Source organism: Hetaerina americana, unplaced genomic scaffold (genome assembly GCF_022747635.1).
Source record: "Hetaerina americana unplaced genomic scaffold, ioHetAmer1.1.p SCAF_7, whole genome shotgun sequence".
NCBI classification, from domain to species: Eukaryota; Metazoa; Arthropoda; class Insecta; order Odonata; family Calopterygidae; genus Hetaerina; species Hetaerina americana.
Window position 1 is genome coordinate 69,971,597 of NW_027287316.1, and position 22,332 is coordinate 69,993,928.

Below are 22,332 nucleotides of genomic sequence, written 5' to 3' on the forward strand. Positions count from 1 at the left end.
GTACTTTCTCGTCCCCTTCTCCATATTTGCCAGTATCCTTGTATGGCCTTTTCTTTTCTCTGCAAAGAATAACTGTGCTTAGCCCATATAAATTATTCGAAAGCGGACAAGCCTATTGGAAGACGATGGTGATATGATATTCTAGGTAACGATTGGGTCCTATTCACTCTTTTTAACGAGAAAATAGTTTATTTAGGCTAGGCTGGAGTTAGGATAATCTTTGTAATATAAGTCATAGTCATTAGGGGAGGCAATCAGCACGGAGCATGGAGTCATTTGTGGGACTAGAGATGGTGGATGTAACTAGTTTTAGTTTAGGATCTCACGGAGCTGGGGAAGGTTGATGAGAATACCGGCGTTGGTTTTAGCCTACTCCCGACCGAAGGAGCCAGGGAGTCCATGAACCTCCCATCTGACGGACATAGCATAAGTGTTCTTTGTGGGGCACCGAAGTAGCTATTGGAAAGCGGATGAAAAGTCCACCACTGCCTGTATGCCTGTCTTAGTAAGACTTCAGTGCTGTTTGGCTAGCGATTCTCAAGAAGCGAAAATGGGAAGGGGACATGGAAACCCCCGAAAAAACTTCTTTCGGGCAGAAAAACCTGGATGTGGAGAATTAATATTGAGGCTATTGGGTAGATAGATCATCCTCCAATAATTCGTTCGAATTGAGGTTCTTCATCCCACCATTCTCTGGAACCAAAGCTCACGCCCTCTTGGGAGGGGAGGGGAGTTTCCGGCCTCGTCCCTTGCCGAGAGGCGCGCCGGGGAGCCAGGGAGTCCATGAACCTCCCATCTGACGGACATAGCATAAGTGTTCTTTGTGGGGCACCGAAGTAGCTATTGGAAAGCGGATGAAAAGTCCACCACTGCCTGTATGCCTGTCTTAGTAAGACTTCAGTGCTGTTTGGCTAGCGATTCTCAAGAAGCGAAAATGGGAAGGGGACATGGAAACCCCCGAAAAAACTTCTTTCGGGCAGAAAAACCTGGATGTGGAGAATTAATATTGAGGCTATTGGGTAGATAGATCATCCTCCAATAATTCGTTCGAATTGAGGTTCTTCATCCCACCATTCTCTGGAACCAAAGCTCACGCCCTCTTGGGAGGGGAGGGGAGTTTCCGGCCTCGTCCCTTGCCGAGAGGCGCGCCGCGCCGTCTGTGTAATTTCGGCCGCAAAAAATTGTCTCGTGAAGACAATGTTGCCCGAAATTATGTGTACAAGTATGTCTGACTGAGCAAACCGTACGAAACGGAGAATTTTCCATGTCTAAAGGATAGCTCTGAGGTCAGCAACCTCTCGAGGAAGAAGGGCGAGATGTAGGACACAATAAATTATCCACCAAATAATATCCAGTTAACATCCATCTTGAATATTTATTCAATGATCAATGCAGTGAAGCTGAGCGACCGTCTAAGCCGACCAGCATTCGTGACCCTTCGGTCAACGCTGGTCCAGTCATCGGGAGCTCGAAACTCTTCTTGGATGTAGCAAACTTCTTAGGGCGCGTTATTATATTGACTCTGATGAAGTGATCGACTCCGATTGACTGCTTTCGTATCTGGCAAATTAACATGCGTAGCGAGCTGTGTCCATTTTTCTCGACCCAGGATAAGAGATAGATGTTGAGTTTGCCCATATTCTACTTACAAGACGAATTTGTAATTAATGCAATTCTTTTTTTTCTTTTGAAGGAAATGTGGCATGATTTTTTTGCGTATTCGTTTAAATGGCACCAACTCTGCCTAGCGCACTCTCTGAATTTGTAGTTCAAGTTAAACTCCTAACCGCTAAAATCAGATGATTGTTCTTAACTCAAGTATGTAGGATTGAGGCTTTTTCAAAGTATTAGCTATCGATGACGATTGAAGCCCCCCCTACCTGGCACGGCCTTCCTTATATTGTGTTAGAAGCACGGATTGAGGTGAATCGTGGTGAGTTTCTTTTAACACCAGGAATGTATGGGTGTATTTAAAGTAAGCCACTTTTTCTCCAGCAAAACTAGCCATTTGAGTTTATTCGACATCGAATCGATATAATTAGGAAAATATTTGTTATTTCCTCAGTTTTATTCTGATGTAAACCGACCTAAGAATCAACTGTTCGGGCACTTATGCCTTCATGATGACTCCATAGCCGTAGAAACCTTTCAAAATTAAACTTTGGCTGTAAAAATGTTCTACGAGTGTGTTGTGAAATGTTCTCTCGTATTAAAGCACTTTCCGTTTTGTGAACTGTCAAGGATTTTTTTTATCATTTGTGCACCCTGTAAGCCACCGCTCGGGTGTTTGGCTCTATTCGACGCAATTGTTTAGGTAAAACTTCTATTTTCCATTTCTTAATTTTGAAATATGTAATGGGAATTCGAAACGTGAATAAATACCCACGTTATCCTTAGAATCAGTCCTCGTGTCCTGGTCGTGGATTTTTTACTCAATTCTCAGCTTTCGGCTAATGGCTAACACTAACAATTAATTCATTCAGTTTCTCGACCCTTCCACGGGCCACCTGTTGGGTCTCCGTTGACTACCGTTCAGCCGAAGCTTCGTCCACGTATACGAGTATACCTACCCGCGGATTCCAGGCGTCCTCCTGCGCGGGACCCACCCACCCGCACGACACCTCTTCCCCCCCTCTGCATCCCAATATCACGCAATCCCCCCTTTCCCTAACCATTGCCCGATGATCTTTATCTCTGCCCCCCCCCCCCCTTCTAGCTCCCCTAAACCTCTCCAACCCCCTCCTCTGTTCCAAAAAGGATCACTGACCTGCCGTTTGCCGACCTTGAATGTCTCTTACACCCTTGCGCATAATATTACGAGTGCGCACGGTCGTCTTGCCGCGCGGTAACGCAGAGTTTTGGGAGTGGGATTGGAACGGCAAGACCGATGGGGGAATTGTGCAGGGAGAGTTGGAGGGGAAGTCGGCGGCTCGAGTTATTTTCGCGTGCGTGACATTTTGGAACATATTTTTATCCACGGTCGATTGGTGATAGGGTTTTTTTTGATATAGGGTTTTTGTGTGTGTATATATGTATATTTAGTTATTGATTTATTTACACACAAACGCACAGGTACTTAAATGCATGCATGTCTTTGCACATATCCAGTTTATTTTTTCACATATGGCGGGAAGCAAGCATCTGGCATGTGTCTAAATCTTCCCGGTCAGGGTCCCACATTTATTATTTATAACGGAGCAAATGTTTAGTTTAGTTACTTATTTCCATTTTCTCTTCGAGTTTGTTGTGCTTCCAGATTGCTCCTGATGTAAATGTTCGGAGGATCTGTTTATGTTCTCTGTGTTGCATTTTATTTTTACGTTTTGAAAATGTCTTGTTTCCTGATATATTTTCTAATTTCCTGGCGTTTACTTACGCTACATGAAATGACCTAATAATTTCAATCTTTGCCTTTTCATGCTGAAATCAAGTCTAAAGAGCTTAACTGGTCTTTTTATGAAAGATATAATTAAAATAGATTCAGTGCGAAAACCGCATGAAACACGTGAAAAAGCATCTAGTCCACAGGGAAACACAGTTAAAATAACATTTCGCAATATAAACAGTTATTCTGCCACTTTCGATCATATTCTTGATGCACGGCGATTTCCAATTTGAGTTTTTATAAAATATCGATTTCAATTATAGATTATTTTTGTCACATTGATCGGTTCCAAGAATCGATCGATTCGGCCGATTTTTTTTTTAGAATTCCGGCATTACTAATTCCTTTCGTTCTCTGTTCCTCTTTCAAGAGCATTCGTTCGCACGTGATGTTTAATAAGTATGTCGTGGAAAATGAGTTTTAAATAGTGAAATACATGTTTACATCATGCATTGATCTGAAACCAACTTTCTGGTACTAAGCATATCAACACTAAAACGTACCACCACCGAAACACTTACGCCTTAGGAATGACATAAATGAATTCCAACTCCGAGCCTTGTTTAATAAGTCCACCGTGGAATTACCATTTGCTCGTGTTTCCATTATTAATACTCTGTTCGCACTTATTAATTGGTTCGTACCCATTTCCCGCGATAGTGGTATTTATAAGTGCTACGATCACTATGTGTCCAAGGCATCAGTCAGTTAACCAAAAAGCAGTCTAGAAATTCTGCATGAAGCATTCTGAATCACATCCTGCGAATTGTCTGTATTGTTTAACTGATTGCTTTCGCTATAAGATTTGAATGAGTAAACGAAACCACCAGGAATTTGATATGCACGAGGATCTTTGAGAAGAGTCTCCCGATGGGTTTTATGACGATATCTCGCTGAAACATGGTTGTTTATTAAAACATTATTCTACTGATATCAGGTCATTAACAAGAGGTGAAATTCGATAAATTCGCTCAGATATGAACAAATTAAGGCTGATTTAAACCTTGGACGAAAAATATCTCTCAGGCTGGGTAAGATAACTGCCTGTAAGGTAGTTTGAACCGCTTAAATCGCCATCACCATCTTACAGAGAGTGAGCTCTTAACTACTGAGTAACGGTCGATTCCGCATCCTAGGGTGTGAGGGATGGTTTTTCATTGTTTTTCTAAGTTTATTCTGTCTTGTGCTTGAAGAAACAACGCCGTTTTCTCTGCTTTCGTGACTAAGCTTGATGCCGGAACTCTTTTGCCTCTCCCTCCAGATGCTGCAGATGGAGTCCACGATGGAACGTCTGAGGCAGGACGTGGCCGCCCAGAGAGATCGCCAAGTTCGCCTCCAGTCCGTTCGGAAGGACCTCGAGTTGGGACTCCCGCCTTCGATTCCACTGCCGGACGGCGAAGAGACGCCGTACGGGGCGGCGAGTCGCCTTCATCTCCGGGACAGCGACCAGGTGAGTAGATTGATGCCATGAGTTAGTAACGGTCGCGTATGAAAATGCACAAGTTGAACTAGCGCAGATCAGTTATTTATTGAAAAGATGGAAAATCAATTATTTTCGCGAGGGAAAATAATTAGCCTTAAACCTCGATGCTTATGATACGGAGAGCTCAATTTCGTTTCGCAAACTGGGCTTAACTTTTGAGCAGAAATTTCTCTTCCGCCTTTGTATCGCGTTAATCTTGTGGTAAACACTACTATTCCCATTGGATGGGTGTACAAATCGGAACATCTTATCCTCTTTCATTACGAGTTTATATGAAAATGAAATATTTAGCCCAAATATAAATTGTTTCCTTCACCTAACCCCCCTTTCGGTCTGGTTGATAGCAATGAACATATCAATGATATTAGTGGGAAAATATTGCCACACACTTCCCACATTGACTGCTGCTTTTACGACGGAACATATTGAATTCTCTAGGTATTTTATCTGAAGCTGATAAATCAAAAAAAGATTTTATAATTAATTCCCTGAATTAAGCTATTCCAATAATCGTTGAAATGTCTGGGTTAGAAGATCCACCGAGTAAATTTTTAGGGGTGGCTTAACCGACAATACTACTGAATCTTCGTATCTGCCAAGGCGGTGATGTAGCAAAAAATCCTGGAAAGGCAAGGCTGTCGTTTCAACCGGAAAAGTCATAGAGAAATTAGATAATCTCTCTCCAGAAATTAATTAGATACAATGTGGAGACCAATGTTTAAGTTTTTTATTTCCATCTTAATGTTTTGAAGTAAGCAGCAGAAGGCACAACATTTTACTATCTTCCGTTTTGATTCATTTTTCCCTGAGACAATGACATTCTTTTTTTATCAGTATTCTTAGTTTTTTAAAAATATGTTTGATAAGTTAATTTCAGCAGTGACTCGAGAGGTTCTCTGATTTCATTAAACCGAAATAAATTTTATTCCAGTGAATTTTTTACCTGACTCATTTAAAAACCTACTTGTACTATATTTTATCCCTAAATCTGGAGAGGACCATCCAAAAGACTTCAAAAACCAAAACAGCAGACGCTAACGCTTACCTTTTCCTCCCCCTCTTTCAACCAAAAAGGAGAGCGAAATCTACCAGAAGTGCGTCCGGGCTCCTCCGAACCGAACCATCTTCGACGGCGAGTCCCCGCCGCCCTACCGATCCAACTCGGCCTCAGGCATCTTGGGTGGCATGGGTGCCAACAGCGGCTGCGGCGACTGGAGCGGCACCACGGCGTCCATGGGGAGTTACGTGGGCGGCTTCGTGCGCTGTCACAGCTTGAGCACGTCCAACAACCCAACGTGCGAGAAGACGGGCTCGTCAATGGCCGCCGCAGCGGCCCTGGCCAAAAAGGACTCGGCGACGCTGTCGGAGCGGAGCCATCGGAGTTCCTCCGGGGGCAAGGGAGCGAGGGGAACGTCGTCGACCCATCACCACCACCACCAACAGCAGCAGCAGCAACACCAGTGCCATAAGGTGTCGTCGTCCTCATCAACGGCTGTGCCAGGAAGGTCTGCAGGGCATCTCGTCGCCCAGGGTGCTGCCAAGGCGGCCCACCCCACTGGGGGTGGGGGAGTAAACAAGATGGGTGCCTTGCCGTACCACTGTCAACCCCAAGTCCCGCCGCCTCCTCCACAGCCTCCGCCCATCAGTGTACCGCTTCCACCTACGGCACCGTCGTGCACCCCTGTTGCCACCTCATCGCCCGTCCGTATGTGTAAGTGTTTTTCGACTTACTAGAATGAAGCTGTTTTTTTAGGTTCTCCAAAATTCTAATGGTCAAAAAGAATAAAAATATGCTGCTATAATTAGAAGCATCATTTTTACGAAAAGTATCATTTTGCTGGATTACTTTTTTGAAAGGAGTATGCATCAAGGAATTACCTTTGATAAGCCAAATTGCTATTAGGCAGAGGCTATGATATTTTTAATGCAGTACTTAGTTTAAGGAGTGAATGGCCATGCCCGATCATGTATGCTTATCTTAGTGACACAGTCTCGCAGGAACCTGACTGCCAGGTTCGTATGTGGGTTTGTCCAATATTCTTGTGTGTGGCTCAGATAAAATTAAGGAATGAAATATTTTGCTTTTCTTGCTGACCGTTGCCACCTGGAAAATCGCCTAATTGCAACGTGATTCTCAAATAATAATATGACCAAAGTAGACCATGAGTAACAAAATTCTCAGATGTTTTTGAAAAGTATTTACCTTGTAACCAGGTATTGAAAGAATATCGTAAAGGGGATAAATTGGAATATGCTGGAATAAATGTCAATGAAATTAAAACTATCAGGTGAATGAAAAGGGAATGTATAGGTTCTTAGGGAATATATTGCTTCTTACTCATTATAAAATCGCTGAGCCCACAAGACTAGTGCTATTGAAATATTACTCAACTCACTGATAAATCTGCACAACTATGATTAACCAGTTACCCAGTGTTACCAATTCAGTTTAGTCATAGTAAACCTAAGTTCAAAAATTTTATCTCTGAAGCTATTCATATTCACATTTCACTCATTTACTTCTTTGTATAGAAAATATTCAACTCATTTTAATATTGTGCTTCTTTCCTGAAGACATTTTGGTCTAAGTGTGGAAGAATTGTTATTGCTATTTTTCAGTTAAATACCTTAGTCATGGGTGTGAAAATAGTCTTTTGATTGGCGTATATTGAGTTTATCAATTAAAATTTGGTTTCTCGGTGATACAGCATACTCCTCTAACACTTCAAGTGTGCAGGGTGTTTGAGTAGATATTAACCCAGTGTCCATAGATTTAAAATTCTGGTGATTCCAGAATACCATTGTTTTGAAATTCATTTCTGTGTAGCTGAGTTAATTATATTCTAATTGGGGTGAAGTTTTTGAAAAACTATGTAATAATTTTCGTAAAATTTTTACTAATTTTTAAGATTTTTTATATTTTAGAACTGTAATGTTATTATGCAAATTAAATTTCTCTCCAATATTGGTCCTGTTGCTTCATTGAAGCTATCCAGGGCCCCCTGTAGGTCTTTCACCTTAGCAATTAGCCTATTGAGTTACAGTTAATGGTAAGAAAACACAATATATGCACATGAGGCATTTTTACAGTCCACAGCCTTTCAGGAATTTACATGCAGGCATGGCTATCATGTCCAGTGTCTTTATTTTTGACACATATAGCTGACACAGTGTCAATAAATTTTTATTTCCTCATCACTTAACCTGAAAATACTGAAATATTTGGCACCGTCAGTATTAGAAATCTGTTCTTTGGTGAAGTTTAAGGTGGATTTGCTGATTAAATTTTATGCGAAAGGTTTTTGAAACATATTAATCCCATTAATAATAAGTAGTAGTAGTAGTTTTGAGGGGAGGCGACCGACAGCTAAGGTCATTTGCGCCATAGGGGAAGGACAGGAAAGGATGAAGGGGGGAGAGAAACCCGGCGTCGGCATTAGCCTACTCTTTACGAAAGGCGCCAAGGGGTCCGCGGCTTAACGTCCCATCCGACGGACGGCGTACTCACTCAAAGTGCCCTCCACAAAGCACCTCAAGTAGGGATCGAGATACCTCTGAAAAATATTCAACACCGCCGGGATTTGAACCCGCGCCCTCAGGGTGGGAAGCCAGTACGTTAGCCCCCGCACCATCTCGATCCCCCCATTAATAATAATAAATATCATAAAAATTAATTATAAATTAAGTTATAAATTACATTTTATCAAAATTGAAAACTTATCTCTGTCTTTGTTATTTTTAAATTGACTCCATTCTTTCTCCTTTGACTACATCCCCAATACCTATTATGGAAATATTTCTTCGCTGTAGGAATCAGAGAGACTGAGGATATGCATGTAATGTGCATGGGCATTCATGGGTTATGCAATGAAAAAGTGAATACTGGTAGTGTATGTTCCAGTGCGTAAGGAAGGCAGATGTTGAGTTCAGCATTACTTACTTCACCTCTTGTTCGGAAGAAAGAGGGAAAGAAGTGGGAACTCACTTGAAAGAAATGATCACTTAGCAACAAGTTGTTAGGGCTTAGGAATACCTCAAAATGCTCTTATAAATCTACTCTGAAGTCTTTTATGTTGTATTTATAAATGAATGTAAAAATCAATTTAATGGGCTTTTCTTCTCCATACCTCCATCACTACTGTCACTCAACACCAGCAAGCTTCTCTTCCAAATTGTGAGTGGTGATAATTCTCTCTTGATAAAGGGAAATATTATTTGTTTTTTAGAAAAATTTCCTTCAAAACAATGTATATTATAAGTAATTAAATAATTAAATTGACTAGTAATGTCAATTTTAACATTCATAGTGCTCACTCATCTTTTTAGTAACTGCATTTCAGCATGTGATGTAAATTTCTAATTACTCTGAAATACAATGCATTCTTTACTGCTAGCCTGCTCATGACTTCTCTATTTTATGTATTGGAATATTTCTTGGAAAATTGTATGAAAATATGGTAGAGTAATAACGCTTAATGAAATTCAAAGCGAAACTGTGTTCAGTGAAAACTCCCAGCAAAGTAAGAATTTACTTACCCAGAATTCTTTTTATAAAGTATGGGGAAGGAAGATATCATAAGTGCCCTTTAAGCGTATTTTTTTTGACTGATTTTATTTATTATCTTTTGTGATATTGATTGGATTTGAGATGGCATTTTATTTTTCCAAGGCAAGTTTGATTGTAATGCTTGGGACTTGTGTGCCATCTGACATTGTCTATCTGCGCATGTGAGTTTTAATAATAATAAGGGGAATTTTTAAAGAAAAAAAACTCAACCACTCAGGCCAACCAATAACAGTTTTTATTCCAATGCAATTATCCTTTCACACACAGTGAATAAATAAATAAGGTTGGAATGATGATTTGGTATTACGTCTACTTATTTGTGACCAAATAATGAGATTGAGTCAAAATGCATGCTATGTCCTGCGTTTAATTGTGACTTGGATTGAATACTCATAATTAAGAAAGTCAAATTGAAAGCAAAAGTGGCTTCGAAAATAGAACGTACATGATACCATAAACCAGGTGCATATTTTGAGAAAGGTAACCAAGGATTCTTCAACATTTTGAATTAATCTATTATTATGTAGAGTCTAGTGCCAGGCAGGGTATGAAGCATGACATATCTAGTGCTTCCTGTTTCAAATACTGGGATGATATTGGAAGGGATTGGCCCATCAAAATGGCAATCTCCTGCAAAAACAGCATGCACCCTTTCAAGTGTTTGCTGTTTCGCTATCTTTTGAATTATGCCCACTCATAAAGTTCTCCTTGCAGCTCCGCCACCCCAGCTGAGCGGCAGTCGGCTTGGGCAGGTCCATCCAATTGTGCCCACATTGCAGATGCATCCGCAGTCACCTCCTCGACAGTACCACCAGCCAACCTCGCACCCTCGAGGGCCCCTTGCAAGCACGCATTCCCGCATCTGTGTTTCCCCACTACCCTCCCCCACACTCAACCCTCCCGTGATTCTCGTCCCCACGACAGCAGCACCCCCAACACTCCCAGCAGCTAGGGCCCAAGCCCCCCAGCCAAGTGAGCAGCAGCAGCAGTCGGAGGTGCCCATCACCCCCTCCGTCTGTCCCTCACGCAGCCACCAGCTGTGCGAGTTCTCGACATCTCCCAAAGGTCAATCAGGGGTGGGGTCAAGTGGATCCACTGGGAGTGGTGGTCTGTTGGCTGGATTGAGAATGGTGCCATGCATGGGGTCGGACCGAGGAGGGGTTCTGTGCACCGTTGATGGGAGTGAAGAGCCAGATGGCCACCATATTCAGGACGTCAGTGGTGCGATGGTGGACGGTTCCGTCCCTCACCTTCAGCCGACGGTGGCTTCCTCTGTCTTGCGAGTAAGTGATCCAAGGTGGGACAGCAGTGGCTGTAGGGAGTTGGTAGAGGTTGCAAAGGATGCCGGTGTCACTTCAACAAGTGCTGTGAACTCATGGGATAGTACAGTGCTTTCTCAATCAGCGGCTGACACTAATGTTTCCACGTGTGTCGGTAAAGTGGAGAGGAGTGGGACAGTGGGTGGCATGACTGTTGCCACTGAAGGCTCTTCAGGTGTGACCCCTGACCCACAAAATCCTGCCCCACACGAACAATTGTCTTCCCTCACAAGGGTGAACAATTTTTAGTCTTTCACTGTTGATTTTTTCCCACCACCCTTTCATCCCCCTTACGCAATCCTCAGCTTGTTGATGAAACAGTTCTACATCACTCTCCTCCCCTAGGAATTAATCATTGAGTACCTTGTGTTCCTTTGGCAACCTTGTTATTACTTTATGGTGTGGAGATGCTATGTGAGAAATGTTTCACACTTTCCCAGACTAGCTATCCTGTGAGTAACTGTATCTCTAGGCCTTACAAAGTATTGCAAGGTTGCATGTTTGGCACAAGTGCTTTTCCAAGGCTTCTCCAACCAATGACAGTTGCTCTCACTGAAAGTCTGTTTTTCTGTCTCTGGTGCAAATATTCTCTAATGATGAGGAATGAGTAAATGTTTCTGCTGAGTGAATATGATGCAAATGTTTTGGAGCCAAATTTCCAAGAGTCGTGCATAATTCTGCAGTCTATGGGTATCACTTGAAAAAAAAGGCCAAATTTTCTTTTTGAGTTTTCAAGTTAGACAATATTGGAATATCTAGTTTAACCAGTCCAGTGAGAATAGTTTTAATACTGAGTATTCATTATCGAAACAACAATATGGCATGTTTTTACCTATTCCTCGACTCTTTGTGCAAGTCTTGGAAGGTTTATCATGACTAAGTCAGGGTTGTCATTTCAAATCTTCATCTCAATTAACACTATGATGTACATAAACATTTTTCACACTTCTGGTGCTCCATCAGAAGGATAAATCCCCTCCTTTTTAATCTCTTTTTCACTGTAATTTATGCTTCCTTTGTGATATTTCATGAATTGACTATTGAAGGATTTTCATATTCACTCTGCTAATAAAGACTCATTCATCAACCTATTCCTCGTTATCCCTGTCCTAATGGAAACAGATGAAGGTGGATGAACGGGTGGTTTTACTTTGCTTAGTGAGGAGTGAGAGATGCAGACTGCTTGTACCTTTAAGAGCCAATGCTTGTGCTATTCTTGCATTTGGTATTCAGGGAGATGTGGATCATATAATAAAGATATGAGAGTCCTTTCCAAGCATGATTGGGTTGGCCCGAAACAAGAAGCCAGCAGTGAAGGTACAAGATAAATCAAATATTATAGTGAAAGATGTGGAGGTTGAGAATCAAGGAGTGTGATTCATAGAATCATGATGAAGCCATCCCTCTCTCTCTCTCTCTCTTCGCATGTAAAAGACTGTGGTTCAGAGATAAAGACTGTTAAACAGAAAATAAATAGTAGCCGAGGGGGTATCAATTTGAAGACTTTCTGAAGCGGTAGGATGGGAAAGCAACTGTGGTCGATGCGGTGTGTGCACAACAGGAAGGTTTCTTCGGGGAAGAACAAAATTGTGTCTCCATCATTCACACCAGTATGTAGGAGGAAGAGAGGAAAAACAAATGAATAAAAGTGTGGCACAATGGCTACAAGTATCGTACTGCCCTTAAGCTGCAAAAGTCTTGTATGGTTTATTGTGAGAAACACGAACTGGAATTCATTACTTTGTGATAATATGTATATTGTTTAACTAAGAACTAATGTGTTCACTTCAACTAAATAAGATTGTGTCAATGTTATCCAATTATTAAGGTGTGCGTGCGTGCGTGTGTGTGTGTGTTTGCATCTGAGAGAGAGAGAGTACATGTGTGTAATTGGTTGTGAGTGTGTGTGTACTTGAGTTTGTAACTGTGGGTGTGCATGTATGCCTGGTTGTGTTGAGGAGTCTTTAATGGGTGGATGAATATTACTGGTCATGGGCGATTGGATTTTTTGCATGTAGGCATTATCAGAAAGCATTCTCCCTAGTGTGAGCAGTGCAAGAAATGTGCATAACATTGTCAGGTGTTTCGGAAAGGTGGTTAGCCCCAGCCAAAATATCACTGCAACAGAAGAAATCAATGAGTGGATGCCATTGGAAGGAGTATAAAGATTTTTTGCAAATCTGGAACATTTGGGACCTTTATATGTAATAGGTTAATAGTCTTACATCTTGATCTCAAAAGAAAATAGGAAGCTTTGATAATTGCCATGGTGGATTATGGTTGATGATTGGCATTGGTAGTTTAAAAAGTCTTTATCTTCAAGATCATTGGAACCATTGGGCTAAAAATTATTAATTCAGGTTAAATTGAACTATTGAAGAAATTCCTAATGATAAATTTTTTCGAAATCCTAAAGGAAATTGCATTCGTACTCAGATTTTACCCATTCTACCTTTTTCCACTCCTAAGCTCAACTGAGCAGTCTAATGGAACCTACAGTTAACATTTTTCTGTTATTTATTCAGAATAAATTATCAAATAAATAAGTTATGAATGAGTAGGCACATAAGTTGGACATGTATTTTTAGTCATTATTCCCTGTATCCTCAAAAATTTCCGTCATAGGTTCCTTAGTTCTCTTATGATTTGTTTCCTATGATTCACTTAATTTCATAGTTTTTATAGCAAGACACGAGACATTGGGTAAATCACATGGGGAGATTCTCAGGATGTTGGATATGGAAGATCCTTTACTATAGAGGTTTTTTACAAGATGCTATGCTTATCATGTGGTCCATAAAATAGTGACAAATGCATTTCAAAGCCATGGAACTGGCATGATGAGAAGTTGCCACATTGAGTAATAACTGGGCTTTGTGATGGTGGTGAAGGTTTTGCTGAACTAAGACTGAGGTGCATCAAAAGTATGGCTGTGTTGTTGATGTGTGGTTTTTGTGTGTTGGTGTGTATGTATGTATGGGCAATTCATTAAGCAAAAAGATTTGTGCATTGAAAAGTGCCATGGTAATTTTTTATAATTGGGCCCACTGGCTAAATCCCCCTCTTCTTTACATCCCAAAACACGGTTAATTCTCTTCTGCCAACACTGCCTACCTTAGTGAAGCAACGTTTTTATCAAGTTCAATGTGCCCCTGCTAAGCTACCCATGTTACACGAGGTTATTCTCCCCTCAGATCCCCTTAACCTGGAAAAAAATGTTTGGTTTGAAGAGTGTTAGATTGGATGAGATTCAACAAGCTCTCCAAAGAAGAGAAATACTTACACACTGGAATGTTGAGTTTCATTGACAAATCTATTGCATATAAAATGGAATGAATAACAATTGTTGATGAAAAAGGTTTTGGGATTTGAGGGTGATTTTTAGGGATGTATTCAGATAGTCTACATAATCCAATCACTGGGTTTCCTTGTGTTTGGAAGATATGCTCTTGCCTTGTGATACGGCATTCTGCATTTTGCTGAGAATTGCACCATTCTTTTTCTCTGCTGGCTGCCTTATTCTCTTAGAGCATACTTTTTGTTACAACTTTCAAAGAGAGTGGATACTTCATGTATAAATATGACTTTGAAATATTATCATTTTATATGCCAAGTAAAACCTCACTTGAGCCAATTAACCAAATGGACCTTGAAACAAATCTTTAAATAGTACCAAATGTTAACTGTAATCTCAATTGTTATTGAAAACACAAAAGTAAAAACTATGTTCAGCAATTTGTGAGGCCCCATTGGAGATGTGCATGTATGCAGAATGACTTGTATGATGCAATGAAAGAAAAATCATCCGTGTTCACCATCTATCCGCTCTAATATTTTGTTTAGTTATTCCAAATATTTGTGTCTGCTGTAAGTCTTTACTTCTTTCTGTCCCCCTTTACCCAGTTTTGTCAGTGAGAACAAGAATGCTCTGGCATGGTTAAGACACATGTGATACTTAAGTGATTCCTTTCATCTTTATGCAATTGCTCCGTTACCTTGTCCAAGTTCTATCCATCTGCAACCCAAATGACATATGCTCTCACAGAAAAGTGATTCAGAGTAAGTTATACTTGCCCTTTGAAGACATGGCCACTTTTAATATATGAGTAATGGCTGGACAAAGATACCAATGAGTTCAGTAGAAACTGTAATTAACTCCATACCTGGCTTGATATTTGTTGTAAATCTTATGTTACAATTTGTTGTTATTTGTTTCATTTTTGAAATGTTTGTCATTACATAAACACAGCTTCCTGCATTTTCACTTAAATATGAGACTGATTGCTTCCTTGTGAGTGGATGGATATCTTTATCAATGGGCAATTTAGATGATTGTGTTGGAATGGGTATAGCAGAAATTAGCTGAGGCTTGGCAGTGCACTACTTATGTATTCCAATAGGTCTCTGAAAACTCTGGACTGAATTTCCAGGACCTGATCAATGGCTATGTGATTATTGGTCACTTTTATTAATTCATGCAAACTTTGTCATATGATTTTGCTGGCCCATTGAATTATTTTTGCATGCATCGTCACTGTGTTATCATCAATTTTCTTTGAAGGAGTGATGAGTCATTTACTCAATACTTTAAACACCCTGCACCATTAAAAATGATCATCATTTAAGTAGGTATCTATGATATTCCATGTCCTTGCCATGCTAATGATAAATGGTTCAAACTATTAACTGGAATTCAAAATTAATGCATTCAAATCAAAACGTTAACATTTTTATGCAAGTCCTAACTAATTGCAATCACCATTATTCAATAGGAGTTGCTTGAAAAATTACTCAAGTAAAGGAAACTGGATATGCACCATTATGTTAATCCATATCCTTCATAGAATACCTATATCAGTTTTTAAAAAATATCTCATTTTGTTAGGAATGATGTAATAATGTCTGAGAAACATGGAGCACAAATTCATACATTCATTGCTAATAAATGCAGCGTTTTTGATGCAACTGATTCATCACTGCTTTTGAAGAAAATGTTTCCAAATAATCATAGTGGAAGCTTTGAAATTTCTTTTTAAAAGTTCATTAGTTTGCAAATATTATAAGGTTTTGCCTGCATTCTCAAATGAAGAGCTCTAATTGAATGATTTCATCCTTATGGTAGTAAAACATGCATTCAATCAAAATGTTCATTTGTGTATCCATTATGCCATTCATTGTTTTCAATTTGTTTAATTTTCATGTCCATTATAGGTATATTATATATCATTATTCCAACAAAATCAAGTGATTTGCCATTTAATGTGGAAAATCTTTTGAATATGTGATATGCTTTAATTGGAAAGCTGTGAAAAATGTATTGGAAAAGATTTCCTTTACCGACAATGTATAGATAAGTAAGCTGTTGGTCAAAAGGGAATGGGAGTGTGATTGTTTTATAGCAACCCTATTTCTGGTGTCTCATTGGTGCCTGTTGATGCCCTGGTCAGTACTGCTTCATTGTGTCAGAATTTTAGTAATATTTTCAGATATATGGAAAGTATCACAACCATAAATGTTTCTGATCATTTTTTCTCACAAAATACATGCATATTATATCAAAGCTTATCAGTGCCACCTTTGCTGTTCAAACATTTACTATTGGTTGGAGCATAGTATTCTCGACTTATTTATGGATATTAACAAATTGGTAAGTGAGCTCATGGGGCAAGTTTTCAAAGGCCATAAAAAAAGCTGCAAATGTGGACTACATAACAATATCCTTCCTTTTCCCACCTCTGCCTTAATGACTCTACAGCTCCATTTGCAAGTGCTCATTGTGTGATCAAGATGGATTGGAAACTGCTTTTGAAGCTGAACTAAACTAAGCTTGCAACAACTGTGCATTGGACTGTAGGTGATCTGTAATAAAGAGTTTTTTAAAATGCCCCTTTCTTACCCTCCTAAGGTCATACAGAGGTTAAATCAAGGTTGGAGTCACAGTTATTGACTGTTTTATTGTTGGTTCCATCCATTTGAACTTAGCTCGAAGAAGTGATGTACTATATTTTTTCTTCATTTTTTGGAAGCAAAGATGAAATGAAGGATCATTTTTTGAAGGAGAGAGAAAGTGGTGATTGAAGGATTTGTGTGTGGATATCTGTGACTCACTCTGAAGTTGTCCCTGATGAGTTCCAAGTGTGTCCTTCCCATCGCCAACTAGGATATTCCTGCGCTTTACACCTTGCACACAAGACTAGCATCGCAAAATAAAATCATTACTAAATACACAAATACATTCATAGACAGACCTTGGTGTTTTTATGTGACAAAAAAGACCATTCTGTAATGTAATAATTATTCATCATTATAAACAATCCAAATGAAATGTGATGGACTATGGAAAACAAACTGTAGGTATGATGTTTGAATGCAACATCAAAGGGTCATTTAAACAAAAAATAAAATGCCCTGATTGTTATCATTTATCTGTTTATTATTTTTTGGTTGGCAGAAAACCTTTTCCTTATTTCCTTGACCTTGTGGCATCGCCTTCCAAATGTATTTGCATCGATGGATTGAGAAATGTAACTAGCATTTTAGAAGAGTTACACAACTTGAAAATTTTAATTTTCAAATGACATGGGAGGAATTGTGTCGAGTAATTCCTTCTCTGTATAATTCTAGCATCAATATTTTCTCATGGAATCAATGAGTGCTTATTTTTTCCATTATTCTTAAAGATCTTCCTTTCAATTTCATTGCCTTGACTTTATATAGATAAAATATGGATGGCACAATAGAACACAAAAGTATAAATAGAAAACATGTTCATATCAGTGACCTGGAGAAGGTCTAGCTCTAGTCTGACCTAAATAAGGCCGAAAGCTTGAACTTACTGACATGTGAGTCTCCTTTTACATGTGTCATATTTATATTTTAGTGTTCTGTTGTGTCATCCAAATATTATATTGCTCTCTTGATTGATTGTTAATCACATATATATATATTTTTTTTCTGTAATGCATATTTTGATATTAATCTTACTTTTCTGTTTGAGAATTTTGTGAAATTATGAACAGCAGTGATGCACATGCCTTTAGTAGCAGTGGATGCAAACACGGCTTATACACCCTCTTATTTTGATAGCTTGGTCTTTGAGATCAAGGTTAGATAGGGAAAATGGCTGCATCATTTCAGTGTTTTAGGTCAAGGATGGATTCTAGTGCACATATAATAGTTTAAATTTCGATTCTCTCCAATGTCCCCCTCTTCATTTAAGGGAAGCGGAAAGGAACTGGCCCCCCATACCCTTATGTGTGAATTTCAAATGCCGTCGGGCTTATTACTTGGTAAACTCTACAATCACTTACCAAACCGACCTTCGGGTTGATTACTGTGTTTATGGTTTTATATATATATATATATATATATATATATATATATATATATATATATATATATATATATATATATATATACATATATCAAACTGATATTCCTATCTATGTAAATAAAAGCATGAATATGCCTACTTGTTAATCAAACAATCATTGCTTATTTGAACTCTCACTGTGATGATTACACTGGTTTATTAATAAATTATATATTTTAGTTTTGAGTTATCTCTTGGAAGTTGTCTCCTATGCTAAAATATAAAGCAATTTGCAAATTAGATATATTTTTATAATAATATACTTTCAAGTAAGTGAAATGATAAACAAGCATGGTATGATTTGATTGTTAATGGCATTTATTTTTTAAATTTGAGAACTCATAAATGCGCATACTTTAATTTTTAAGTAAAAACTCAGAGAAGAAAGGAAAGATGCCTTTAGAAAGAAAAAGTAGATTGGCAAAAGATGACCTTTCAGCAGCAGACAGTCAAACCTCTGAGATGAGTAGGATTTGATTCTACTTTCAGGGCAGAGGAAATCAACCAATTTCAGAGAAATCAAGGGAAGCAGGCCTCAGGAATATGGGTCTAACTGCCAAATTTAAGGTTATGGACATTCATGAACACACTAGATGACCAATGGTCTCCAATCACTGCCAAACCCTTGGCCAGGCAAGGGGATGACAGCCAACACAGTCAAAATAAGTGTAATTTTAGCCAATTAGGTAAATAAATATAAAAAGAATGTCTGTTTAGTCATATTATTTCATTTTAGAAGAAAGGGAAAATTATGAAGTATGTTTAATGATAATATCCTATCACATTCATATTTTTGCATTGAATTTTGGGTCCCAAATCTCGCTTTATAGAGGAAACAGAATTTCAAGAACACATCCGATGCACATCTAATCTCTGTGATCAATCCTCTGAAGAACCCAAGACTGGATAACTTGTAAGGAAGATCCAGTATTATTGGATGCTAGGATGTCTGCTGTACATAAAAACCGAAATATCTGGAAAAATTTACAAGCATTTTGAAAGTCATTCTTCAGTGCTGAAGACTTCCAATGAAAAAGAGGTTGGTTGGCAAAATATCAATTATTTTATGCAGATTTTATCTTCATCAGTATTCACTTGTTTCCCATTGTTAGTTTGAATTTTTTTTTCTCGGTACTTAAACCTATCCATAGTAAAATACCACAATTTAAATTCGCTGATAATGATTTCAACAGTGTTTTCATCATCATAGTTCTTAATAATGATACTAGCTGTCGAAACCATGGCTGATAAATTAAATTTATTTCGTGAAAATTTACATATGGCATTGTGCTATGGATATTGTTAAATTTAATAAGGCAACTGAATCTTTCTGTATAAGTAAACATAATTTGTATCGAAATGTAATGAAATAATTGACTTTGTAATTCCACACACTTTGTGTGTGGAATTACAAAGTCAATTATTTCATTACATTTCAATATGTTATGCAAATTCCACAAAGTTACGCCTGAGACAACAAAAAAAAAATAATTTGTATCAGTAATGATCATTTTATGATTAAAATACATTACAAGTAAGAGGAGCTTATTTCGATGTAAGAAAATAATTACATATTTTAATTATTGAGGTATTTATTAGCCTATATAATTGATTTATAACTAAAAGATGTTGAAGCCCCTCACTGCCATGCTTTAATATATACTCGTAAAAGTTCTTTATCAATATTCGTCATCCTGTGATCATTTCAATAATTTCAAATAAATGATTCAGTTCAGTACTAGTTTCTGTGATTGTCTTTAGATATTTAGATCATCAGTTGAAAGAAAGGTGAAATTGAATTTCTATTCAGCAGCATGTTTTTACAATTGTGTAACTTAAATTTATCTCTATTGCTAAATATTAGAAATATCTTGCAAAAATAACCTCAAACAAATGATTCAATAATTAAGTAGGTAGATGCTGGTCTAAAACCTATATCTTTGTCCCTACACTGAGTGATTACAACTCCTGCCATATGCTGATTTTGTGTGCAGGATTTATAAACACCAATAGTGAGGGATGGGAATCTGATGAGGAATGCAAGGGATATTATAAGGAATGGTGAAATTTAAAGATGTTGATTCACTCTTTGAAGAAAAAAGGTGACCTTAACCCTAATGCTATTTGTATTCTCTCTTATTTTTATGTATCTTTGCTCTAATCAGCACAATAATGCTGCTGTTACTACTTATTTATTGTTCTTGTTACATAAACCTACAATAGTTGGCTTTACATGTTTGAAATTTGGAGAGTCACCTGTGCTTCATCTTATCGTTGCCATTATGGGCCCTTGTTATGAATAGATTATGTACAGTGATAGCTATTTTGGGGCCAAATAAAATTACTTTTATGCAGCCCTCAAAAAAACACAATTCCAGTCATCAACAGTATGTTATAACTGTACTCTGTTAAATATTCCTTACTGACACCCAAATCATTCATTTAACTAATGACATCTTTTGAAGGATTGGATCAATGGAATTCAAATATTTTAAGAGATGGAGATCTAGTTTAAATGAAAAGTCATTAAATTTAGAAAATTGTGTTGTTATAATACATATTTTCCAAAATTTAAATCGAAAATGAAATATAAAAGCCAAATGGTAAGTAATAATAAAACACAATGACAGTCATAGTCAGTGAAAGTTAACATGATAATAATTATTTTTCATTACTTGATTAATATTCATTCACATTCCCTCATATTTCTTCCTGTATGGCTTCAGGAATAAGAATTTGCAAATATAAAATCAAGATCAGGAGTCCATTATCTACTACACTGTAGTTTCTGAAAGGTTATTTTGTCAGTGCATGTATGACACATACAAGCATAGTAGGCATTGGATATCTCTTTGCAGTTGTAAGAGTTGTATGGCAGTCTCCACAGCAAAGGCACTTGTTCAGCATGATGGATAAATCATACATACATTAGTATATATTTTATGTAGTAATAGGTATTCACAGGGTTATGTGTTGTTGGCTTTAGAAAGGAATATGGAAGAGGGAGTAAGATGGAGCTTGTGGATTGTAAAGAAAATGTCATCGGTCGCCAGTTTCTAAATTTTCTCTCCTGCAGCCTTCATTTTCTATGCAAAATGGTATGGTTAAGGATACATCGTAGTCATCCTCAACACTCTGACTAGACCAGGCAATTAGCCAACCATATCCAACATTCCTATGCACCTATATAACCAATAGCACCCTCCCCCTTCAAATGGATGTTGAAAATTAGTGGTTCTTGGTGATATAGTTGAGAATAGACTTAGTGAGCTGAGGTTGTTGGTGATGAACATTTGGAAATACCCAATTAAAATGGAAGGCAGTACATTTTAACAAGTCAAAGCTACAATAAAGAGCATTTCATATCGTGGCTGGCAGCTCATAATACAGCATTCGAATTGACATGGCTACTGGTGGTCGTGATGAAAACAATTTGCAAATGAATGGACCCTATTGGTACTTTCTTGGATTAAACCAGGCAGCAAAGCGAAAACAATTCCAAACAAAACACCCTTCATACGTGACTGGGAGTCAGCTGCACCAAATTACTCCCCAGTGCTTGTTACTGTGGTGGCTACCTGTATGTTACACCTCTTTCTCAGATGATTTCTGCTCATCTTTTATGGAAGCTGCACCTTTTGGAATGTTCTATGCCTGCAAAGAAGGGGGAAGATTCTGTGGTTCGGAAGGATAAGATTTCCCATTCTGTGCTTCACCAAGTCTAATGTTTTCATTAATAAGGTCATCTATTTTAGGTTAACTGGTGCACTAAATTTAAAGGAGTTTTATTTTTCATAATTTTTTCGGTCTAATCCTAATTCACCAAATTTTTGGAATGTAAGTATTTGTGAGCAATGATTGATGGCAAGACTGTCTAGTCTAGGCAGACAAGGCATTTAGTTATGGAGTCCCCAGGGAGTACCTTTGGAAAACCCCTTAAGTATAAATCCTAATGGTAGGAACAATTATATGTAAAACAAAACTTTGTGGGCCACCAAATGTGGAACAGTATAGGAAATTGGTGTTATACCCTGAATTTATGAATCATACATAGCCCAGAGCTTAGGTTTGGGTGAGTTTTACATTTACATATTGAAACCAAACCTCTGAATTTATTATTGTGATTTTTTTTAAATAGTTTAATTTATCGCTAAGGAATATTTATTGAATGAGGATTGATTTCTGTGGCTTAGTGCTTGATTTGAA

The 22,332-nt window shown here is 38.2% G+C and overlaps 1 protein-coding gene across 1 annotated transcript in view; it reads left to right on the forward strand.

The window, feature by feature from the left end:
* LOC139696938 (atrophin-1-like) overlaps positions 1-17,153 on the forward strand; it is an 826,129-nt gene extending 808,976 nt beyond the window's left edge. Inside the window, exons 3-5 of the mRNA XM_071595833.1 lie at positions 4,647-4,835; positions 5,943-6,579; positions 10,150-17,153. Of these exons, the coding sequence (XP_071451934.1) occupies positions 4,647-4,835; positions 5,943-6,579; positions 10,150-11,003 (1,680 nt within the window). The 3' untranslated portion in view covers positions 11,004-17,153. The remainder of the gene's footprint in view (positions 1-4,646; positions 4,836-5,942; positions 6,580-10,149) is intronic.
* The last annotated feature ends 5,179 nt before the right edge of the window (positions 17,154-22,332 follow it).